The sequence below is a fragment of the Scyliorhinus torazame genome, chromosome 10, assembly GCF_047496885.1.
Source record: "Scyliorhinus torazame isolate Kashiwa2021f chromosome 10, sScyTor2.1, whole genome shotgun sequence".
Classification (NCBI taxonomy): domain Eukaryota; kingdom Metazoa; phylum Chordata; class Chondrichthyes; order Carcharhiniformes; family Scyliorhinidae; genus Scyliorhinus; species Scyliorhinus torazame.
In genome coordinates, this window is record NC_092716.1 from 116,654,503 (window position 1) to 116,679,238 (window position 24,736).

Below are 24,736 nucleotides of genomic sequence, written 5' to 3' on the forward strand. Positions count from 1 at the left end.
GAGCCCCCTTTACTCACTGAACCCCCAGACTCACTGAACCCCTTACTCACTGAACCCCCTTACTCACTGACCCCCCTTACTCACTGAGCCCCCTTACTAACTGAACCTGCCTTACTCACTGAGCCCCCCTTACTCACTGAGCCCCCCTTACTGCCTGACTCCTCCCTTCCACCTTGACTGATCCCTTACTCCCTGACCATCTCCTTACTCACTGACACCCTTACTCTCTGACCCCCCCGTGCTCCCTGACCCCCCCCCCCCCTGACCCCCCCCCCCTCACTCACTAACCCTCCTTACTCACTGACCCCTCTGACCCCGCTTACTCACTGGCCTCCCTTACTGACTGACCCCCCTTACTCATTAACCCTCCGTACTCCCTGACTCCCCTTACTCACTGAGCCCCCTTACTCATTGAGCCCCCTTACTCCCTGACCCCCCCTTACTCACTGACCCCCCTTTCTCACTGATCCCCCTGACTGACTGACATCTCTTATTCACTGATGCCCATTACTCACTGAGCCCCCTTTCTCACTGAGGTCCCCGTTACTCGCTGAGGCCCCCCTTACTCACTGAGCCCCCCTTACTCACTGAGGTCCCCGTTACTCACTGAGGCCCGCCTTACTCACTGAGCCCCCTTACTCACAGAGCCCCCCCTTACTCACTGAGCCCCCCACTTACTCACTGACCCCCCCCTTACTCACTGAGCCCCCCTTACTGACTGAGCTCCCTTTACTAACACAGCCCCCTTTACTCACTGAGCCCCGCCTTACCCACTGAGGCCCCCTTACTCACTGAGCCTCCCTTACTCACTGAGCCCCCTTTACTCACTGAGCCCCCTTACTCACTGAGCCCCCTTACTCACTGAGCCCCCACCTAACTCACTGAGCCCCCCTTACTCACTGAACCCCCTTACTGACTGAGCTCCCTTTACTAACTCAGCCCCCTTTACTCACTGAGCCCCCTTACTCACTGAGCCCCCCCTTACCCACTGAGCCCCCCTTACTCACTGAGCCTCCCTAACTCACTGAGCCCCCTTTACTCACTGAGCCCCCTTACTCACTGAGCCCCCACCTTACTCACTGAGCCCCCCTTACTCCCTGACCCCTCCCTTACTCCTTGACTGAATTCTTACTCCCTGACCTCCCCTTACTCACTGACATCTCTTATTCACTGATCCCCCTTACTCACTGAGCCCCCTTACTCACAGAGCCCCCTTACTCACTGAGCCCCCACCTTACTCACTGAGCCCCCCTTACTCACTGAGCCCCCCTTACTCACTGAGCCCCCTTTACTCACTGAGCCCCCACCTTACTCACTGAGCCCCCCACTTACTCACTGACCCCCCCCCCCTTACTCACTGAGCCCCCCTTACTGACTGAGCTCCCTTTACTAACACAGCCCCCTTTACTCACTGAGCCCCGCCTTACCCACTGAGGCCCCCTTACTCACTGAGCCTCCCTTACTCACTGAGCCCCCTTTACTCACTGAGCCCCCTTACTCACTGAGCCCCATTACTCACTGAGCCTCCACCTTACTCACTGAGCCCCCCTTACTCACTGAACCCCCTTACTCACTGAGCCCCCCTTACTGACTGAGCTCCCTTTACTAACTCAGCCCCCTTTACTCACTGAGCCCCCTTACTCACTGAGCCCCCCCTTACCCACTGAGCCCCCCTTACTCACTGAGCCTCCCTAACTCACTGAGCCCCCTTACTCACTGAGCCCCCTTACTCACTGAGCCCCCTTACTCACTGAGCCCCCTTACTCACTGAGCCCCCACCTTACTCACTGAGCCCCCCTTACTCACTGAGCCCCCCTTACTCACTGAGCCCCCTTTACTCACTGAGCCCCCACCTTACTCACTGAGCCCCCCACTTACTCACTGACCCCCCTTACTCACTGAGCCCCCTCTTACTCACAGACCTCCTTACTTGCTGAGCCCCCTTACTCACTGAGCCCCCTTACTCACTGAGCCCCCTTACTCACTGAGCCCCCTTACTCACTGAGCTCCCCTTACTGATCCCTCCATACTCACTGAGCCCCCCTTACTCCCTGACCCCTCCCTTACTCCTTGACTGAATTCTTACTCCCTGACCTCCCCTTACTCACTGACATCTCTTATTCACTGATCCCCCTTACTCACTGAGCCCCCTTACTCACAGAGCCCCCTTACTCACTGAGCCCCCTTACTCACTGACCTCCCTTATTCACTGACCACCCTTATTCACTGTCCCCCCTTAATGAGCCCCCTTACTCCCCGATCCCTCCCTTACTCCCTGATCCCTCCCTTTCTCACTGACACCTCCTTACTCATTGAGGCCCCCCTTACTCGCTGAGGCCCTCCCCCACCCCCGCTTACTCGCTGAGACCCCCACCCCCTTACTCACTGAGGCTCCTGTTATTCACTGAGGCCCCCCCTTACTCGCTGAGGCCCCTCTTACTCGCTGAGGCACCCCCTTACACGCTGGGGCCCCCTTCCTCACTGAGGCCCCCCTTTCTCGCTGAGGCCCCCCTTACTCGCTGCGCCCCTCCTACTCTCCCTTACTCACTGAGCCCCCCTTACTCACTGAGTCCCCTTTCTCACTGATCCCCCTGACTGACTGACATCTCTTATTCACTGATGCCCATTACTCACTGAGCCCCCTTTCTCACTGAGGTCCCCGTTACTCGCTGAGGCCCCCCTTACTCACTGAGCCCCCCTTACTCACTGAGGTCCCCGTTACTCACTGAGGCCCCCCTTACTCACTGAGCCCCCTTACTCACAGAGCCCCCCCTTACTCACTGAGCCCCCCCTTACTCACTGAGCCCCCCCTTACTCACTGAGCCCCCCCTTACTCACTGAGCCCCCCACTTACTCACTGACCCCCCCCTTACTCACTGAGCCCCCCTTACTGACTGAGCTCCCTTTACTAACACAGCCCCCTTTACTCACTGAGCCCCCCCTTACCCACTGAGGCCCCCTTACTCACTGAGCCTCCCTTACTCACTGAGCCCCCTTTACTCACTGAGCCCCCCCTTACCCACTGAGGCCCCCTTACTCACTGAGCCTCCCTTACTTACTGAGCCCCCTTACTCACTGAGCCCCCACCTTACTCACTGAGCCCCCCTTACTCACTGAACCCCCTTACTCACTGAGCCCCCCTTACTGACTCAGCCCCCTTTACTCACTGAGCCCCCTTACTCACTGAGCCCCCCCTTACCCACTGAGCCCCCCTTACTCACTGAGCCTCCCTAACTCACTGAGCCCCCTTTACTCACTGAGCCCCCTTACTCACTGAGCCCCCACCTTACTCACTGAGCCCCCCTTACTCCCTGACCCCTCCCTTACTCCTTGACTGAATTCTTACTCCCTGACCTCCCCTTACTCACTGACATCTCTTATTCACTGATCCCCCTTACTCACTGAGCCCCCTTACTCACAGAGCCCCCTTACTCACTGAGCCCCCACCTTACTCACTGAGCCCCCCTTACTCACTGAGCCCCCCTTACTCACTGAGCCCCCTTTACTCACTGAGCCCCCACCTTACTCACTGAGCCCCCCACTTACTCACTGACCCCCCCCCCTTACTCACTGAGCCCCCCTTACTGACTGAGCTCCCTTTACTAACACAGCCCCCTTTACTCACTGAGCCCCGCCTTACCCACTGAGGCCCCCTTACTCACTGAGCCTCCCTTACTCACTGAGCCCCCTTTACTCACTGAGCCCCCTTACTCACTGAGCCCCATTACTCACTGAGCCTCCACCTTACTCACTGAGCCCCCCTTACTCACTGAACCCCCTTACTCACTGAGCCCCCCTTACTGACTGAGCTCCCTTTACTAACTCAGCCCCCTTTACTCACTGAGCCCCCTTACTCACTGAGCCCCCCCTTACCCACTGAGCCCCCCTTACTCACTGAGCCTCCCTAACTCACTGAGCCCCCTTACTCACTGAGCCCCCTTACTCACTGAGCCCCCTTACTCACTGAGCCCCCTTACTCACTGAGCCCCCACCTTACTCACTGAGCCCCCCTTACTCACTGAGCCCCCCTTACTCACTGAGCCCCCTTTACTCACTGAGCCCCCACCTTACTCACTGAGCCCCCCACTTACTCACTGACCCCCCTTACTCACTGAGCCCCCTCTTACTCACAGACCTCCTTACTTGCTGAGCCCCCTTACTCACTGAGCCCCCTTACTCACTGAGCCCCCTTACTCACTGAGCCCCCTTACTCACTGAGCTCCCCTTACTGATCCCTCCATACTCACTGAGCCCCCCTTACTCCCTGACCCCTCCCTTACTCCTTGACTGAATTCTTACTCCCTGACCTCCCCTTACTCACTGACATCTCTTATTCACTGATCCCCCTTACTCACTGAGCCCCCTTACTCACAGAGCCCCCTTACTCACTGAGCCCCCTTACTCACTGACCTCCCTTATTCACTGACCACCCTTATTCACTGTCCCCCCTTAATGAGCCCCCTTACTCCCCGATCCCTCCCTTACTCCCTGATCCCTCCCTTTCTCACTGACACCTCCTTACTCATTGAGGCCCCCCTTACTCGCTGAGGCCCTCCCCCACCCCCGCTTACTCGCTGAGACCCCCACCCCCTTACTCACTGAGGCTCCTGTTATTCACTGAGGCCCCCCCTTACTCGCTGAGGCCCCTCTTACTCGCTGAGGCACCCCCTTACACGCTGGGGCCCCCTTCCTCACTGAGGCCCCCCTTTCTCGCTGAGGCCCCCCTTACTCGCTGCGCCCCTCCTACTCTCCCTTACTCACTGAGCCCCCCTTACTCACTGAGTCCCCTTTCTCACTGATCCCCCTGACTGACTGACATCTCTTATTCACTGATGCCCATTACTCACTGAGCCCCCTTTCTCACTGAGGTCCCCGTTACTCGCTGAGGCCCCCCTTACTCACTGAGCCCCCCTTACTCACTGAGGTCCCCGTTACTCACTGAGGCCCCCCTTACTCACTGAGCCCCCTTACTCACAGAGCCCCCCCTTACTCACTGAGCCCCCCCTTACTCACTGAGCCCCCCCTTACTCACTGAGCCCCCCCTTACTCACTGAGCCCCCCACTTACTCACTGACCCCCCCCTTACTCACTGAGCCCCCCTTACTGACTGAGCTCCCTTTACTAACACAGCCCCCTTTACTCACTGAGCCCCCCCTTACCCACTGAGGCCCCCTTACTCACTGAGCCTCCCTTACTCACTGAGCCCCCTTTACTCACTGAGCCCCCCCTTACCCACTGAGGCCCCCTTACTCACTGAGCCTCCCTTACTTACTGAGCCCCCTTACTCACTGAGCCCCCACCTTACTCACTGAGCCCCCCTTACTCACTGAACCCCCTTACTCACTGAGCCCCCCTTACTGACTGAGCTCCCTTTACTAACTCAGCCCCCTTCACTCACTGAGCCCCCTTACTCACTGAGCCCCCCCTTACCCACTGAGCCCCCCTTACTCACAGCCTCCCTTACTCACTGAGCCCCCTTTACTCACTGAGCCCCCTTACTCACTGAGCCCCCTTACTCACTGAGCCCCCACCTTACTCACTGAGCCCCCCTTACTCACTGAGCCCCCCTTACTCACTGAGCCCCCTTTACTCACTGAGCCCCCACCTTACTCACTGAGCCCCCCACTTACTCACTGATCCCCCTTACTCACTGAGCCCCCTCTTACTCACAGACCTCCTTACTTGCTGAGCCCCCTTACTCACTGAGCCCCCTTACTCACTGAGCCCCCTTACTCACTGAGCCCCCTTACTCACTGAGCTCCCCTTACTCACTGATCCCTCCATACTCACTGAGCCCCCCTTACTCCCTGACCCGTCCCTTACTCACTGACATCTCTTATTCACTGATCCTCCTTACTCACTGAGCCCCCTTACTCACTGACCTCCCTTATTCACTGACCACCCTTATTCACTGTCCCCCCTTAATGAGCCCCCTTACTCCCCGATCCCTCGCTTACTCCCTGATCCCTCCCTTTCTCACTGACACCTCCTTACTCGCTGAGGCCCCTCTTACTCGCTGAGGCCCCCCCTTACTCGCTGAGGCCCCCCCTTACTTGCTGCGGCCCACCCCCACCCCACCTTACTTGCTGAGGCCCCCCCTTACTCACTGAGGTCCCCGTTACTCGCTGAAGCCCGCCCCTACCCCCCTTACTCGCTGAGGCCCCACCTTACTCACTGAGACCCCCCTTACTCTCTGAGGTCCCCGTTACTCGCTGAGGCCCCCCTTACCCGCTGAGGCCCCCCTTCGTCGCTGAGTCCCCCTTACCCCCCCACTTCCTTATCAGAGCCCACCCACCAAAATTAACTGAGCCCACTCCCTGCCAGTAACTGAACTGGCCTTTCAAAATCTGGCTCGTGCATGGTGGATGGGGTCTGGAATTAAAATTCCCAGCCTAAATCTGTGTTCTGGCTGATTCCTGTCATGGGGTGTCATTCTCCGACCCCCCAGAGGGTCGGAGAATGGCCGTTGGCCGCCGTGAATCCCGCCCCCGCCGGTTGCCGAAGTCTCCGAAGGGAGAAAAGTCGGCGGGGCGTTAATGGCGCCGCTGCCGTCGGAGAATGGCACGGGTCTGCGCAAGGCAGCCGATTTTCGGCCTGCCGATATTCTCCCTTCCGGATGGGCCGAAGTCCCGTCGACGTGATGACCGTTCACGTCAACGTAAATTAAACCTCCTTTTCATCGGTGTGACCCTGTGCTCCAGGTTCACGCCGACCAGCGTGGAGGTGAGTGACGGCCTGGGGGGTTGGCTCTGGGCAGGCGATGGCGTGGCCGCAGTCTGAATGTGTGGGGAGAGGAGTGTCTCGGGATGTGTGTGCGGCGGGGGGGGTGGTTAGAGTGGGCTGGGCTCCGGGGGAGTGCCGGGAGGGGGGGTCCGTGCCGGGGAGGAGGTTGGGGGGTCCGTGCCGGGGAGGAGGTTGGGAGGTCCGTGCCGGGGAGGGGGATGGGGGGTCCGTGCCGGGGAGGGGGATGGGGGGTCCGTGCCAGGGAGGAGGATGGGGGGTCCGTGCCGGGGATGAGGTTGGGGGGGGGTCCGTGCCGGGGAGGGGGATGGGGGGTCCGTGCCGGGGAGGAGGTTGGGGGGTCCGTGCCGGGGAGGAGGTTGGGGGGGTCCGTGCCGGGGAGGGGGATGGGGGGTCCGTGCCGGGGAGGAGGATGGGGGGTCCGTGCCGGGGAGGAGGTTGGGGGGGTCCGTGCCGGGGAGGGGGATGGGGGGTCCGTGCCGGGGAGAAGGTTGGGGGGTCCGTGCCGGGGAGGAGGATGGGGGGTCCGTGCCGGGGAGGAGGATGGGGGGTCCGTGCCGGGGAGGAGGTTGGGGGGTCCGTACCGGGGAGGGGGATGGGGGGTCCGTGCCGGGGAGGAGGATGGGGGGGGTCCATGCCGGGGAGGAGGTTGGGGGGGGGTCCGTGCCGGGGAGGGGGATGAGGGGTCCGTGCCGGGGAGGAGGTTGGGGGGTCCGTGCCGGGGAGGAGGTTGGTGGGGTGAGGAGGAGGAGGAGCGTGCCAGAGAGGCGGCGCAGGCTGCCGCAGAGGGACAGGCGGCAGCCACCCAGGCTGTAGGGACACCTGACCGACAGGATGAGGAGGGGGAGGAGGACGTCGCGGCCCCACGGCAACGGAGGCACCCGAGGGCGCCCCGTGTGTACCGGCCCCGGCAGTCATACCAGGGCCTCACGGACCGGGAATGCAGGAGGAGACTCCGGATGAGGTGGGAAACCGTGGCACACATCTGCCACCTGCTGGCACACCTGTCACCGCGTGGCACTGGCGGGGGACACCCTCTCCCCGTGTCCGTCAAGGTTACGGTGGCCCTGAACTTTTATACAACATTCCAGGCACCGAGTGGGGACCTGTCCGGCGGTGGTGGCAGGGGTAAAAGGCAACTCTGTTAGGCAGGTATATGAATGCACGCCATCGGTTGCGTGTGCATTGCAGAGGTTAAGGTTAGGGCTGGATTCACTTGGGGATATGGGGGAGGGGGGATATGGGGTAGGGGGGATATGGGGGAGGGGGGATATGGGGGAGGGGGGATATGGGGGATATGGGGGAGGGGGGATATGGGGGAGGGGGGATATGGGGAGGGGGGATATGGGGGAGGGGGGATATGGGGAGGGGGATATGGGGAGGGGGGATATGGGGATATGGGGGAGGGGGGATATGGGGTGGGGGATATGCGGGAGGGGGGATATGGGGGACATGGGGGAGGGGGGATATGGGGATATGGGGAGGGCGGATATGGGGGAGGGGGGATATGGGGGAATATGGGGGATATGTGGGAGGGGGCGATATGGGGGAGGGGGATATGGGGAGGGGGGATATGGGGGAGGGGGTATATGGGGGATATGGGGAGGGGGATATGGGGGAGAGGGGATATGGGGGAGGCTCACCCTGCCTGCTCTGACGAGGTCGTTCACCTTCTTGTGGCACTGGGTGCCTGTCCGTGGTGTCAGGGCCGCAGCGGTGACGGCCTCTGCCACTTCCCTCCACAGACACCGGCTGTGGCGTGGGGCAAGTCTGCGGCCATGCCAGGGATACAGGGCGTCCCTCCTCTGCTCCACTGCGTCCAGGAGCGCCTCCACATCCCGTGACTCGAACCTCGGGGCTGAGCGGCGGCCAACCATCCAGTCGGGTGTTCCGGTCGGGTGTTCTGGTCGGGTGGGGGGGAGCACCACGGCCTTATGAGCCGTCACGCCGTGCGGCGCGTATGACGCTGCACGGCGTGAACCACGTGTGCAAGCGCGGATCCCGTTACGTCGCTGCTAGCCCATTTCGGGCCAGAGACTTTCGACCCATTTTTCCGACGTGACGCAAGTCGGATTTGCGCCGTTTTTTGCGCCGATCGGCGGACTTTGCGCCTTTAACGGAGAATTTCGCCCATGGAGTGGCAATGGTCGAGAGTTGGATCGAGGTAGATTAAATTGAGATTTCTGGCTCCAGTTACCCATGTGAGCATACAGACAGAAAATTCTGGAAAGTTTCAGTCGGCCTAGTGGCGTCTGTGGAGAGAGAAAAACAGAGATCTGAGCCAGGATTCGCCGTTCCCTGGGCGCGATTCTCCACTCCCACGCCGGTTGGGAGAATCGCCTGGGCTGCCAAAATTTCCGGGGACGCCGGTCCGACACCCTCCCGCGATTCTCCCAAGCGGCGGGAACGGCCCGGTCGAGTTTCGCGGGCCACAGGCCGGAGAATCGCCGGAGACACCCAAAATGGGGATTCTCCGGCACCCCCGCTATTCTGAGGCCCGGATGGGCCGAGCGGCCAGGCCAAAACGGCGGGTTCCCCCCGGCGCCGTCCACACCTGGTCGCTGCAGTCGTGGGCGGTGCGTGAACGCTGGGGGGGGCGGCCTGTGGGGGGGCGAGGGGGGAACCTGCACCGGGCTTTACCTGGAATGTGGGGTGGCCCGCGATCGGTGCCCACCGATCGTTGGGCCGTCCTCTCTGAAGGAGGACCTCCTTCCTTCCGCCGCCCCGCAAGATCCGTCCGCCATCTTCTTGCGGGGCGGGCGTAGAGAGGACGGCAACCACGCATGCGCGGGTTGGCGCTGGCCAACCCGCGCATGCGCGGATGACGTCCGTTATGCTGCGCCGGCCGCGTCATCTATGCGGCGCCGCTTTTACGCGGGCGACAAGGCCTGGCGTCGGTAGATGACGCGGCCCCGATACTGGCCCATTGTCAGGGCCTGAATCGGTCGGGACCGGGGCCGTTCCGCGCCGTCGTGAACCTCGACGGCGTTCACGACGGCGCGGCCACTTCGGCGTGGGAGTGGAGAATCCCGCCCCCTGTGTGTCCCGCTATCGCTTCCCACATGTACGGGGATTTTGGGGCTCTGCCAAAACTCCCATTCATTGCAGCGCGACTGGAGAATTCCACCATCGTGAAGAGGCGGAGATTCCCAGCCTAGAATTCCACATTGTCAAATCTCTCATTTCCCAGACTGCCATAGTTGTGATCCTATGGATGATGTGTCATGGGGGTTGGCATTGGTGGAAGTGTGTCCCAATGGGAGTCAGCCTCCTTTAGGAATGGTGAAGAATATAAGGGGCTGGATTCTTCACCCCGCCACACTAGTTTTTCTGTGTGGCGCGCCACTGCCGGCGACGGGATTCTCTGTCTCACCAGCCGACCAATCAGGATTTCCCATTGTGGGCAGCCCCACGCCGTCGGGAAATTCCCGGGCGTGGGTGTGCTGCCGGCGCAACGGAGAATCCAGCCCAAGAACTCTCTCCGTCTGAAGGTCTGATCGGGGAGTGGACTGTGGGGGGGAGGTGGTGGGGTGGCGGGGAGGTTAAAGTGGGGGGGTGGTCAGAGCTATTTTCATTACTGGACTGAAGATCAGATCAATACTAACTCTTGTTCTGTTTTCCCTCTCTCCAGATTACTTTGCCTCTCACATGGGAGATTATGAGGATGTTCTTGCCTGCTTGGAGACCTTGAACCTTTCGATTCTGAAAGCTATGGACTACACCAAGAAGGTGAGACTCCCAGAGGGGTTCTCTTACAGGAGAATGGTCCCATACCTGAGATGCCAGATGATCAGTGTGTGATTGAATTTATAATCTAGTCTTGCTATAACACATTTGAGAACACGGCCATCAGTCTGGACCACCTCCTCCTGATTGAACCAGACCCCCCCAGAAAAATGAGAAATTAAACAGGGGTGTGGGGTGAGGGGGGGGGGGGGGGTGTTCTGGTCCCGCCCACCATAGGGACCATCCAATTCCGCCAAAAGTCACTGGATTTTTGGCTGGCACAACGCCTCTCCCTCGGTGGGTCTGGCAAATCCCAGTCTGGGTATTTAGGGTGGAGATGCTGGCTTTTCTCTTGTTTTCTCACTCTGTTCTTTCTGTTCTTGTTCTTTCTCGCTCGTTCTCTCACTTTCCTTCTCATTCCCTCCCTTTCTTGTTCTCTCTAGTTTTCTCTCTCTCTTGTTGTCTCTCTCTTATCCTCTTTCTCATTTTCTCTCTCTCTCGTTCTCTCTCTCATTCATGCTCTCTCTTGTTTCCTCTCTCTGATCTCTCTCTCACACTCTTTCTCATTCTCTCTTGTTTTCACTCTCATTACCTCTCTCGCTCAGTAATTCTCACTCACTCTGGTTCTCTCTCTCTCTCTCGTTCCCTCTCTCTCTCACTCGTTCTCATTCTCTTTCTCTCTCTTGTTTAATGTAGTTCTTGTCTTCAGACCTCACACTGTGTAGCTCATGTAGTCATTCTGACTCAATCGCCTGGAAACTGTAGGTAGTACTCTTGGATATGGGGGTCTCTCTGAACCAAGCAGCTTGGCCACACTTGTGTCCTGAAGCGCAATGGGGCTTTCTGCTTGGGTTTTCAAAGATGTGACTTTAAAGTTAATTTATGGAAGTGACTGCCTGTCTCAGTATTGTCTTTCTGAAAGGCTGATGGCCGATGTGACTTTTTTACTCAAAAAAATGCTATAAACCTGTCATCAGATAGAGCCAGAGATTGATCAATAATACACATTCTCAGTTTAACCAAAGAGTTTATCTGATGCCAGCTAATCAGGTCCTTACCCTGTCGTATTTTGATGTTTTGAATATACCTTAATTTATGCCTGAAAAATTATCATTCCTATTGAAGCGCCGCTGGTGTCTCAGTAAAGCCGAGTGTTTCAACTGTACACTGGAACCCACAGAGAGAGCCGACTCTCAAATAGAAATTTGTCTTCCCAAGAGGCTGGTATTGACTGTCTGCATTGCACACCCAGTCTCCACAACGTTTTATTGGTTGGAGTGGACGGGGGTGGGTGGGAGCAGATGATCAGACTCCCCAAGTGCATCGCTGGCAGCTGTGATTTCTCTTCTTGTCGCCATCCTTGTGTGGACAGGATGGGAGGGCACTGGTGCCAGGGAGGAGATTGCCATTTCAGCCTCCCATGGTGGCTGGGAGGGTGAATGCTCCCTGCTAAAGAGCCTTTTGCTGGTTGCTAGACAATAATTCAGCTTAACTCCACTGGGATGCATTGGAGACATCCTAATTTATCCCAAAAATGAGAGCCGAGAGTAAGATCTGCAGCAGTTTAGTGACGAACTGCAATGGGAGATGGATGGGTTAATGATGAGGCTCAGTCTCTCAGTCTGCCTTCCTCGTTGTTCTGTGTTAATGTCAGTGAACATGCACAAGCCTCAGCTCAGAATCTGCGCATTAATCAGCTGCCGAGGAAAAGAAGATAAATCCCCCGGGAACAACGGATGACTTCAAATGCTGGCAAGGTTTCTTGCGTGCGCTCCGCTGATTAATGTCTGAATGCCTTGCCAATTAGAGCGAGGCCAAGCAAAAGGAACTTGAACTTGCTCGATTGCTGAATCCCTGAGCCTTCGTTGTAACTTATAATTAGAGTAGACCTGGGCATTGGCAGGAGAGCTGCTGAGCGAGGGCGGTTGGGTTGAGTGATTGAGTAGTGCTGAGTGAAGGTGAGTGTGTTTGACGTAGGATATTTCATTCACACTGTGAGCTTGGGTTATGGGGAAATCAGAAAAAGAACAATGATGTTCATATGTCATCATTTCCAGGACAAGGATACCCTGAAGGGGTACTCATTCAATTTTAGTTCCCGCCATCATATTCAGCATCTGATTAATGTGTTAATAAGATACCAGAGAGAAAGTAAATTCATTAGAACAAGTTAATCACTCACAATTTTATAAATGGGCACCACTGAGTAAATTAATCCCAGTGCCCCCCAGCTAATTCTGAGTTGACCTGAATACAGCGCCTCACTGCCCTCCCTTAAAGGGGCACCGCACCTATAATATTATTTGGACCTTATTATCCGTCTTTCAGACTAGACATTAATTGAGTCCCCCCTGCCCTCTCATGGCAATATTTTGAAGAAGAGCAGGGGGTCCTTCTCAATATCCAAGCCAACATTTATCCCTCACATAATATCATTACAACATATTTTATTCTCATTATAATGTTGCTGTCTGTGGGAAGCAAAATTATCACTGTGTCCCCTATACAGAACACTTCAGAAGTATTTCCCGTCTGGAACGGGCTTTAGCACTTCCTGAGGTGCAGTCAGTTATTCATCCTTCTTTCTCCACATTGAAAATGCAACTATTAACGATTAACATTTCACTGAGCGACTGTAGGTCCTGTCAGTGCACTTGAAGTGTGGAAGGACCCCAGATTAAATTGGGCTGCCAAGTGGAGCATTTGGGTATTTTGGATTTGTGATTCCAGGTGGAGAATTGCAAAGATTCGCCACCATCTGGGTGAAAAAATTCCTCCTCGCCTCAGTCTTAAATGGCCTGCCCCTTACCTGAGATGATTTCCTGGCCCCAGCATCACATTTTGGGGGGTTATCCCACTGATGCACTGGGGATCCCCTCTCTGAAGTTCCCAGGTTAAAGGTTTTCCTGGCAATTGTCCAGAAAGGCTCACCATTGACAGAAGGAATTGAAATCGTTAACTTCGGATGGTTCTGCCAGTATTATCCTGATAGTTACTCTGAAAGAGTTAGATGGGAAAAAAACATTTCTAACTCCAGAGTAACTGTTTAAACGCCCAGACCAAGCTCCATATAGAACTGCTCACATCAGCTCCCCAACCATTCACCTCCCCAGCAACCTGTCCCGACTCCAGCCCTACCTGACATCAGACAAGGGTACCCCACCCCCCGACATTCCCAGACAACCCCTTACAAAGGGTCATCCAGACACGAAACATGACCACCTTTCTCTCTCCACAGATGCCATCAGACCTGCTGAGATTGTCCAGTATTTTCTGATTTTGTTACATTCCCACCCAGTTTTCTGCCATTGGCACATCCAAATCATTTAGTTTGTTTGTGAACAGCTCGGGCCCTAGCACTGACCCTTGCTGTACTCCACTAGTAACAGCCTGCCATCCTGAGAATGATCCATTTATTCCTACTCTCTGCTTTCTGTCTGTTAACCAATTCTAAATCCATACCAGTATATTTCCCCCAATCCTATGCACACTAATTTTATTTCCAAAATTGAGAGTTAAATGGGGTAGAGGAGGAGAGGGCATCAACATGTACAAACACATCAAATCAGAGACAGGAGTGACCCAGGTTAAAAGGGCCTAAAAACAGCCAACGAAGCACAGGGCTTCATTTACATAAAAGAAAAAACAGCTTTTATTGTGCATAACAAGGTGGCTCCTTTTTGAATCATTGCAATCCATGTAGAAAATGCTGTTCAGAATTCCAGGACCCAGCATCGATGAGGGCCGGTGATGTATTTTGGGATGGTGCATGACTTGGAGGAGAACCTGGATGTGATGGTGACATTTCTGTGATGCTGCTGCTGTTTGCCTCATGGTGACAGTGAACTCATCGTCAATTGGAAGGTGTCAGTGTCCAAGATCAGTCTGCAAGCTTCATCTGAGCAGCATTTAATGTGCCACCCCAACTCTTAATATCCCTTGACTAGGAACTAGATTCAGCTGGGATTTCTGATCCTGATTGTCATTCATTGATTCTTTACTCGGGGGAGGGAAGGCAGGAGAGGACTCTACTCCGATTCCCCCAATGGCTCAATAGCCTGCGGCACAGTGGTTAGCACTGCTGCCTCACAGCGCCAGGAATCTGGGTTCAATTCTGGCCTTGGGTGCTGTCTGTGTGGAGCTTGCATGTTCTCCCCATGTGTGGGTTTCTTCTGGATGCTCCGGTTCCCTCCCACTGTCCAAAGAGGTGCAGGTTAAGGCCATGCTAAATTGCCCCTTAGTGTCCAAAGATGTACAGGATAGGTGGGGTTATGTGGATAGGGCAGGTAGAGTGCTCTTTCAGAGAGTTGGTGCAGACCTTATGGACCGAAAGGCCTCTTTCACTGTCAGGATTCTATGGATCTCTTCAGTGACATGAAGAATTGCTGTTGGGGATGGTGGTGGAGGATATACAGTGCACCTGGAGCTGTGCCCTGGCAAGAGTCAAACCTTCAGGGAAGGGGTGGAGAGGAACAAAAACCAATCTCCTGTGACAGATCGATTAATGGGACAGCCTTTCTGATTCCGTGAGCTGTCGCTCGGCCTGTGATGGAGGTCGGGCTCTCTGCATTTAAATATTCTTTTTGTTCACATGTAAGTTGCTTCCTTCACATAATACTGTCAGATTTGATTACTTGCATTGAGGGACTGTCGCAAATAACAAACACAGTCAACTCAGCTTTCAATCATTTGATTCATATTAGCATCTGTGTGGCCACAGCATTTCAAGCTGAAACAGCCCATTCATTACGACAGATGTTCTGTTTGAAACAAAAATCTGCCGAGGAATCATTGAAACCTTTTAGTGCGCGAGAAATTTCCCAAGAGCAGCTAGCGTGTGGAAGAGAGGAGGAGGAAGGGAAGCTATAGGCACCAATCTTTTAACATACGATGAATAGAGGGCGGGATTCTGTGATCCTGAGCCTAAGTGTTGACGCCGTCGGAAAGCTGCTGATCCCGGCGTGAACTGGGCACCGCGGTATCCACGCATGCGCAGTGGCACTGGCGCCAACGCTCTCATGCGTAGTGGCTTCCTTCAACGCGCCGGCCCCGACGCAACATGACGCAGGACTGCAGGGGCCGGCGAGGATGAAATGAGGCCCCCAGCCAGAGAGGCCGGCCCGCCGATCAGTGGGCCTCGATCACGGGTTAGGCCACATCGAAGACCCCCCCGGGGTCGGACTCGCCCCTCCCCCCCCCCACTAACCGCCCCCCAACTCTTCAACGGTGAGTTCTCGCCGGCTGAGAGCAAGTGTGGATGGCGCCGGCGGGATGCAGCGTTTTTACGAAGGCCGAGAACCGGTGGGCCGGCCCCGTAGAGCGGCCCCCGACCGGCGCTGCGCCAACCACGCCGGCGCCAGTGACTCCGATTCTCCACTCTGCGGAGTCGGGGCGGCGTGGCGCGATTTGCGCCGGTCACAGGTTTCTCCGGCCCAGCCCCGGGCTGAGAGGATCCCGCCCAGATTTTCAACTCCACGGGCACAATTCTTTGCTCCGAAGGCAGACTGTCGGTGCCGGCATGAAAATGGGAGTGTTTCACTCCGCCGTCGGCACCTGTCCCGGGACACCATTCTGCGCCGTACAAAGGGGCTAGCAGGGGCGTGGCGACGGCGCAGCCACAGAGCAGCATCGGAGACGCGGCGACACGCAATCAACGTGGCACTGCGTCGCATATAAGGTGACGCGAACGCACAGGCCGCCGATGGAGCAGCATGGCGCCACACCGAGCAACGCCCCGGTTCACCGACCACGACCTGGATGCCGTCGAGGAGAGGAGGGAGTGTCTGTACCCTGGACCCGGCCAGAGGGTCCCACCCAACATGGCCCGGTATCTGTGGAGGGAGGTGGGTGCGGATGTCAGTGCCATCGCGTTGACACCCAGGACTGGCAAACAGTGTCGCAAAAAGCTCAACGACCAACTGAAGGCAGCCAGGGTGAGTACTCAGCAATCAGCCCCTGGCACCACCCCCGCCCCCACCCCAGGGGGACGGTACAACCACAGCCGTGACCCGCATGGCTGCAACCACCCATGCAAGCCGCGTTGGCTGTGTGCCTTGTGCACCAATGCCAACATAGATCCAACCGCAAGCATCGGACCGCCTAACAATGCTGTCATTTCCCCCCCCCCCCCAGGAGAACAGCGCCCATAACTAACGATAGCGTCCCGATCTGGAAGGAGTCAACCTGACTTGTGGCCCCTCACCGTGCACGAGCAGAGGGCACTAGACATAGCTGGTGTGCCCGAGGACCGGGAGATTGCCCATGCCGAGATCGGGGGCACACCACCAAGTGTACCTTTCCCCTCAGCACTCTCCCCTCAACCCTTCCCCCTCAGCCCTCTCTCCCCAGCCCTCTCCCCCCAGCCCTTTCCCCTCAGCACTCTCCCCTCAGCACTCTCCCCTCAGCCCTCTCCCCTCAGCCCTCTCCCCTCAGCCCTTTCCCCTCAGCCCTCTCTCCCCAGCCCTCTCCCCCCAGCACTCTCCCCTCAGCACTCTCCCCTCAGCACTCTCCCCTCAGCACTCTCCCCTCAGCCCTTTCCCCTCAGCCCTTTCCCCTCAGCCCTCTCCCCTCAGCACTCTCCGCTCATCACTCTCCCCTCAGCACTCTCCCCTCAGCACTCTCCCCTCAGCACTCTCCCCTCAGCCCTTTCCCCTCAGCACTCTCCCCTCAGCTCTTACGGCAGCACGGTAGCACAAGTGGCTAGCACTGTGGCTTCACAGCGCCAAGGTCCCAGGTTCGATACCCCGCTGCATCACATCAGTGCAGAGTCTGCATGTTCTCCCCGTGACTGCGTGGGTTTCCTCCGGGTGCTCCGCTTTCCTCTCACAGTCCAAAGACGTGCAGGTTAGGTGGATTGGCCATGATAAATTGCCCATAGTGGCCAAAAAGATTAGGAGGGGTTATTGGGTTATGGGGATAGGGGGGAAGTGAGGGCTTAAGTGGGTTGCTGCAGACACGATGGGCCGAATGGCCTCCTTCTGCACTGTATGTTCTATGTTCTATTTTCTTTCCCCTCAGCCCTTTCCCCTCAGCACTCCCCCCTCACCCCATACCGCGACCCAACCCCCTCCACCTGCCTAACCATGATGGTGTATTGTGTGTCACAGGGCCACGCGGTGACCGACCCGGAGCATCTGGCAGACACCGCCCCCGGCCAGTGCCTGGGTGGCCAGCCCACAGGGACTCTAGCAGCGGTGGGGAGGGCAGCTCCAACAACAGCCCTCCGGCCCAGTCCAGCGACGACACGATGACACAGGACACCAGCACACAGGGAACAGACAGACACGACACGACGACACAGGACATTAGCACACAGGGGACAGACAGGCGTGACATGACGACACAGGACACTAGCACATAGGGCACAGACAGATATGAAAGAACACGACACGACACAACCACGGAGGGGATGGACATACAGGACATGGCACTCCAGGGGACCCCCGACCGCAGGTCTGATGAAGACACTGAGGTTGCGTCACAGCTGTCCCCTGCACCCTCCACCACCACAGATACTCTCACCTCGGTTGGCCAATTTAGTTGTGAGGCTTCTGCGGCCCAGGACAGGGCTGCCGTCTCACAGGCAGCCATGAGCCAGAGCCAGCTGAACATCGCAGAGGCGCTCAACAACCTGGCGCGGTCTCAGCAGGCCATGGCCCAGTCCCAGCAGGCCATCGCTGAGAGCATCAGCGCCATTGCCCAGATGATAGACGGCGTTGTACAGAGCCAGACAGGGATGGCGAACTCCCTGAGCTCCATGGCTGCGAACGTCCAGAACATGGTCGATACCAGCGCGGGCCTCCAGGACTGGCAGTGCCAGGTGATGGTGGTGCCCGGGTGCTGGATCCGCTCACACACCCATCCCATGGAGAGCTCTGGTGGCCACTGGGCACCCTGAGGGAGGAGGAGGTGCTGTGGCCCATTCCGGCTCCCTATGCAGAGGGGGTGCCGGAACCCCACACCATCTCGGACTCCCCCACCCTACCGTCCCTGGTGCACCTGGTGGGCAGAGGGCAGAACAGGGTGGCACCATGCCATCCCAATTGCCCGAGGTGCAGCCTGGCCCATCCAGGCCGGGCCGCCCCAGGAAATGGCCGCCAAAGGGGACCCTAGTCACAGTGCAGGAATCGCAGGCGTCCACCTCCAGTTGTGCTGTACCGTCTGGGGGAACACCGAGATGCAGTCATAGGGCCCCTAAGGCCAGAAAGGTAGACATTGATGAGTAAGTTGGCATGGGTGCAGGGCACAGAATAGCTAAATGGGCTAGGGCACATGTACAGAACGTCTGTTATAAAACACAATCCACACCTATGTGAGCTGCCTCTGTGCTCTGTCCGATGCATGCGGGGGTGGAGTGGGGCCTGTGTGCCAGTGTGTGTGAGGGATGTTGCAATAGAAGGTGAGCTCCAGTGTGTGTGACGTGCGGCCATGCGCAACACCCCACACAGTTCTCCCATGCCAACCTGCCCCCAGCCATGCGACAGGGCCATGGAATGCAGTGTTTGGGCCGCGTGCAGGGTCCACCCAGGTTGAGGGTCTTGATGTGGCCATGAGTCAGACATTGTCGAACGATGTATGGCTCGGAGCCCATCGCAGGGCGGGCTGTCATCCTCCATGCCTTGTACCAGACCCGCTTACACCATCAACCGTGTGCCCCCATCCCGTTGTGCCGCAGGTGAATGAGTCATGAAGGGGTGGCATGCACGTGGGTGATGTGGTGGTGGGGAAGGTGAGGGTGATGTGGTGGTGGGGGAGGTGAGGGTGGTTGGTGGTGAGGGAGGCGCCGAACTCTGCTGTCTGTGCCCATGCCAATGACTACTGACCCCCACTGTGGTCGCTGAAATGTGCAGCTACCAGCGACACCCGTGCCTGCTGGCCCAACCGGCGGCACAGGGCAGCCTCCTGCAACAGGAGGCTCCATATAGGCGTCATCCACCCCCCATGTCCTGTGTACCTGCTTCACCCTCGCCATCCCCCTCTTCTGGAGAAGAGTTCCCCTCATCCAGGCCGTCCTCCTCCGCATGGCGATGTGCACTCCATCCATTGCCCCCTGCACCATTGGTATCCGGGCAACAGCGGTGAAACCTTCTGCGCGGGCATGCTGGTTGTCGCGGTCCACAGGGAACTGTATGTACCGGTCTGCGATGGCGTACAGGGCGTCGGAGACGGCCCGGATGCACCTGTGCACCAATGGCTGGGAGATGCCGGACAGGTCCCCACTCGGCGACTGGAACAATCCCGTCGCGAAGATGTTGAGGGCGACCGTCACCTTGACGGCCACCGGGAGGGCATGTCCACCCCAGGTCCCACATGGTGCCAGGTGTGTCATCAGGTGCCAGATGTGGGCGACGGTCACCCGGAGTCTCCTCCTGCACGACCTGTCCAGGAGGTCCATGAAGGATATGCGGGCCGGTACACACGTTGTCGCATCGGACGCCTCCGTGGCCGTGGCACACCCTCCTCCTCGTTATCCTCGTGCTGTGGCTCCCGCACAGTGTGGTGCTCCTCCTGCACCTCTCGGGCGTGTGGCCCTGCCACCTGGGCAGCTTGCACGTGCCCCACTGCAGCCCGCTGCTCTACAACAGGCTCCGCCACCTCCCTGTCACGCCCGTGCTCCAGCTCCCACTGGGCCTCATGCAGGGCAGCAGTTCCACCACAGCAGCCAACAACGCTCGGAGATGGCTAAACATTGTACGATCTGTACGGGGTGCGGGTAGACAGGGTTTTAGAATTGGTGTACCCCCTTCCACAACCAGGCACCATGGGCTACATGGCCAGCCCGGTTGTCAGCACGCGCACCACCCCTGCCCCCTCGGTGCCCTGAGACCTGTCGGCCATTCCCCCTGCCAGGGCCACCGTCTGGCACTGCCCTCACCGGGGGGGCTGCCGTGTGCGCCGCCCTGGACCTACCCGCTGGTGGGTGCCGCCAGTTTGGTGGGGGGTCTGGCACATGTCAGGACGGCCAGGACGCCTGTGCCGCGACAGCAAACAGGTTGGGTGGACAGCTGTGTGTCCGCCGTCATGGGGTCTGGCCGTTGGATCCACCTTGCCATGTCGGGCCATGGCCGCCTGCAGCCTTTGTCGCCCCCACCGCTCCTTCACCATCCCACCCCCGGCAGGGGATGTGTGGGACCATCCCCCTCACCCCCGGATATGTGCCCCCCCTACCCCCGGCAGCGGGTGTGTGGGACCAGCCCTCCACCCACCGGATATGCGGCCCCACCCCCCACCCGCTGCAGCGGATGTGTGGGACCACCCAGCCCCCACACCCGGCAGCCTCCCCCACACTGCCTGCAGACATGGCCGTGCCGCTCCCCCTCCCGGGCTCCCCACCCCCAATGCCGTCAACCATCCCCAAACCCCGCCCGGGGGCCGCTTCACGCCGTCACCCACCTCCTCCCGCAGCGTCAGCCAGCACTGGTTGTCGTTTTATAGCATGTTAGAACGCTGCCGGCGTCGGGACTTCGGCCCGGAGAATCCCAGCTCCATTGGAGAATCGCCGCTACGGCCGTTTTTGGCGATCCTCCGTGCAGCTGGGTGCCATGAGCGTGCGCCCGTTTTGGCATGCATCGGAGAATGGCGATCCGGCGAAGGAGAGGTATCACGCATTTCGCGCGGTGCCGCAGCGATTCTCCGACCCGCCGGGAGGTCGGAGAATCCCGCCCCACATCTTTACACAATAAGTAACCCTCTCCCTGCCGAATATTACCTTTGGAAAATTTGTATAGAGAAGGGGTGGTGAGAAATGTCCATATAATCCCAACAGAGCAGAAGGAGTCATTCAGCCCATATAGTCTGCACCGACCCTCTGAAAGAACACCCTACCTAGGCCCACACCCCCACCCTGTCCCCGTAACCAAACGCATTGATCATGGCCAATTCACCTAACCTGCACATCTTTGGACTGTGGGAGGAATGATTTTGGGCAGCACGGTAGCACAGTGGTTAACTTAGTTGCTTCACAGCTCCAGGGTCCCAGGTTCGCTTCCCGGCTTGGGTCACTGTCTGTCTGGAGTCTGTACGTTCTCCCCGTGGATTTCCTCCAGGTGCTCAGGTTTCCTCCCACAGTCCAAAGGTGTGCAGGTTAGGTGGATTTGCTATGCTAAATTGCCCTTAGTGTCCAAAAAGGTTAGGTAGGTTACTGGGTAACGGGAATAGGTTCGAAATGTGGGCTTAAGTGGGGTGCTCCATCCAAGGGCAGGTGCTGACTCGATGGGTCGAATGGCCTCCTTCTGCACTGTAAATTCTATCATTCTATAATAATCGAGTGGTTGCTTTTAAAGAAAAGTTCCTTTGGCAGATATCCAGGAAGGATGATATGAATGGCTGATGGATAAGAACCTACTCGAACTTCGACATTCTCCCCAAGTTACCAATTTCTGAGTATTTCCTATGTGGAAATGATGCCTGAGGAAGGTCAGAAGTCTCATTTCAGATCAAGGGGGTCCCCTGCACTAAACAGGAGGAGATTTGAGTGAGTGTCGATCATTCGGAGCTGGCTGAAATGCAGCAAAGGAATGTCTGTGTCTGAATTATCAAATAAATATTAGTCAAAATGGAAAGTCTTGCAGTTATATAGTTTATATAGCAGCATGTTTGTGCACAGCAGGATCCCACAAACAGGACACTGGGGTCTCTACAGATGGCACCGTGGAATCATTGATTTCAACCTACGAGGGTGAACTTGGTTTAATCTGTCGGAGCCAGTAGCTCTGACAATGCAATGCTCACTCAGTACTACACTGGAGAGTCAGCCTGGCTTCCACGTGTGAGACTGGAACCCACAATCTGCTGTTTCAAGAAATAACAGTGCAATCACTGAATCACAGCCAGAGTCATGAAAAATTCTGAGGACAATAATGCCTGATGACCTCCTGACTTGTTTGAAGTAGCAACATCTCCAAGAGGGGATCAAGTGATGCCTTTGATGAAGTTCTTCTGCTGAAAGTAAGTTGGCTGACAGAAAGTAGAATGGGAAATGATTAATAAAGAGATGGCAAGCAGGGCAGTGAAGAGGTAATGGAGCACCATGGATTGGGATGGGACCAGGGGGAAGGGAAGTATTGTTGCTGTTCTCTTTTTGTTTTGAATTTTAAACAATATTTTTATTGAACATTTAACATTTTTTTGAAGGAGAAAAGAATTACACAATACAACAATACCAACACATATATCAGAAAGAACAAACAACAATAGTAACATGAACCCCAATGACCATAATACAGCCCAGAATAATCACCCCTCACTGACCCCCCTCTTCCGTACCCATCCACTAACAGCTAACAATGAGCAACTCTTTAAAGTGCAAAATGAATGGCCACCATCTGTGATAGAACCCGTCAATCAACCCCCTTATCGTGAACTTGACCGTCTAAAGGTACAAGAATTCCATTAAATCACCCAGCCATGCTTCGACATTGGGTGGCGTCACCGTGCTACCAGCGATGCGAATGCCAAAGCATCCGCCCCCCACTCCCGTCCTCAGCTCTGGTTGGTCCAACACTCCAAATATAGTGACTAACGGGCAGGGCTCTGTCAATATTCAGGATTGCCGATATGGTGCGGAAAAAGAACCTCCAATAGCCCATCAATTTGGGTCAGGACCAGAACATGTCTGTATGGTGAGCAGGTCCTTTCGAGCACTGCTCACACGTATCCTTGACCCACTCAAAAAAGCAACTCATTCTGGCCATGGTGAGGTGTGAGCTAAAACACACTTTTAGTTGTCTTAAGCTTAGCCTCGTGCAGGATGATGTAGCATTTACCCTGCAGAGGGACTCACTCCACAACTCCTCCTCTAAAATGGATCCCAGCTCCTTGTCCCACCTGGCTTTCAACTCATCCTCTAAAACCTGCTGCTTTTCGATAATAGAATAGAATCCCAACAGGCAGAAGGAGGCCATTCGGCCCATTAAGTCTGCACTGACCCTCTGAAAGAACAGCCCACCTAGACCCCATTCTCTCCCAATCCCATAACCTGACATTTGGACACTTAAGGGCAATTTAGCATGGCCAATCCACCTAACCCGCACATCTTTGGACTGTGGGAGGAAACCGGAGCACTCGGAGGAAACATACGCAGACACTGAAAAGAGTGCATACTTTACACAGTCACCCAAGGTTGGAATTGAGGTGTCGGGCAGCTTTCAATAAGGTGAAGACGGTCTTGTACAATCGAGGAATGAGGTTTGGGGTGGTGTACCCTGCAAAGCTGTGAGTTGCGTTTGACTCAAAGGACTTTTATTTCTAAACTCCAGAGCAGACTGAGGACTTCATCAGAGATCATAGACTGGACACGGTTTGAAGGATGCGGATTAGCTGCAGGGTGGTTGGGGTTGTACTGTTCAGGTTTATGTTGATACGAGCTGGGTTGGGGTAATGGTAGAGATGGTTAGATAGGGGTTGTTTCCTCTGCTCTGTTTCATGTTTACTCTTCTGATGGGTTTAGTATGTTGGGATGGTGGGGTTATGGGGTGTTTCTTCCCTGAGCTTGTTTAAATATGGATTGGGATGGGACCAGGGGGAAGGGATGAGCTTGGGGTAGGAGTGGAGGCGGTGGTTAAGGATTAGGTGGGACCTGGGGGGAGGGAGTGATCTAGCGCTAGGAAGTAGGCTAATTAACGAAAATCAAGTGAGTGATGGGGCTGCGACTTGTTGGGCCAGTTAGGTTAGGCTCGATGGATCTAGGTTAGCAGTGGGGGGGGGGGGGGTGTAGACGGGGCGGCAGGCTGCTTGTTGACTTGGGGAGGGGATAGAGGAACTGATAGTGACCAGGAATCTTTCTTTGATCCACCACTTGGGTGGGCCAAGTCGCCATCATAGGTGGGCCTGGGAAGATATGAGTCATACTTAGCACAAAGGGAGATGACTGGTTGTTGGGGGTCAATCATCTCAGTCCCAGTAACAGAAGTTCCTCAGGGCAGTGTCTGAAGCCCAACCATCTTCAGTTCTTTCATGAATGACCTTCCCTCCATTATAAAGTCAGAAGTCGGGATGTTTGCTGGTGATTGCTCCATTAGCAATTCCTCAGAAAACAAAGTGGGCATACCTTGCAAAGCAAGATTAGGACAATATTTTGATTTCTGCAACAGACCCTGTTGATACATTTGCCAGGTGGCTTCATTATTGACGGCTGTTTTTCTTTTCATGAGCATTTTAAGACTTACCGTAGTTATTAAATGGCTCATTCATTCCATTGTGCACACTGGATGAGTGGGCTTGGAGGTTTTATGGATGGGGGGTTTGAAGGAAGAATGATGTTATGAAGGAA

General features: G+C 56.4%; 1 protein-coding gene across 2 annotated transcripts in view; it reads left to right on the forward strand.

Annotated features, from left to right (window-relative positions):
• necab2 (N-terminal EF-hand calcium binding protein 2) overlaps window positions 1-24,736 on the forward strand; it is a 384,124-nt gene that overhangs the window by 196,598 nt on the left and 162,790 nt on the right. For both annotated transcript variants that reach the window (XM_072518659.1, XM_072518658.1), the window contains exon 5: window positions 10,373-10,470. In XM_072518659.1, the coding sequence (XP_072374760.1) occupies window positions 10,373-10,470 (98 nt within the window). The remainder of the gene's footprint in view (window positions 1-10,372; window positions 10,471-24,736) is intronic.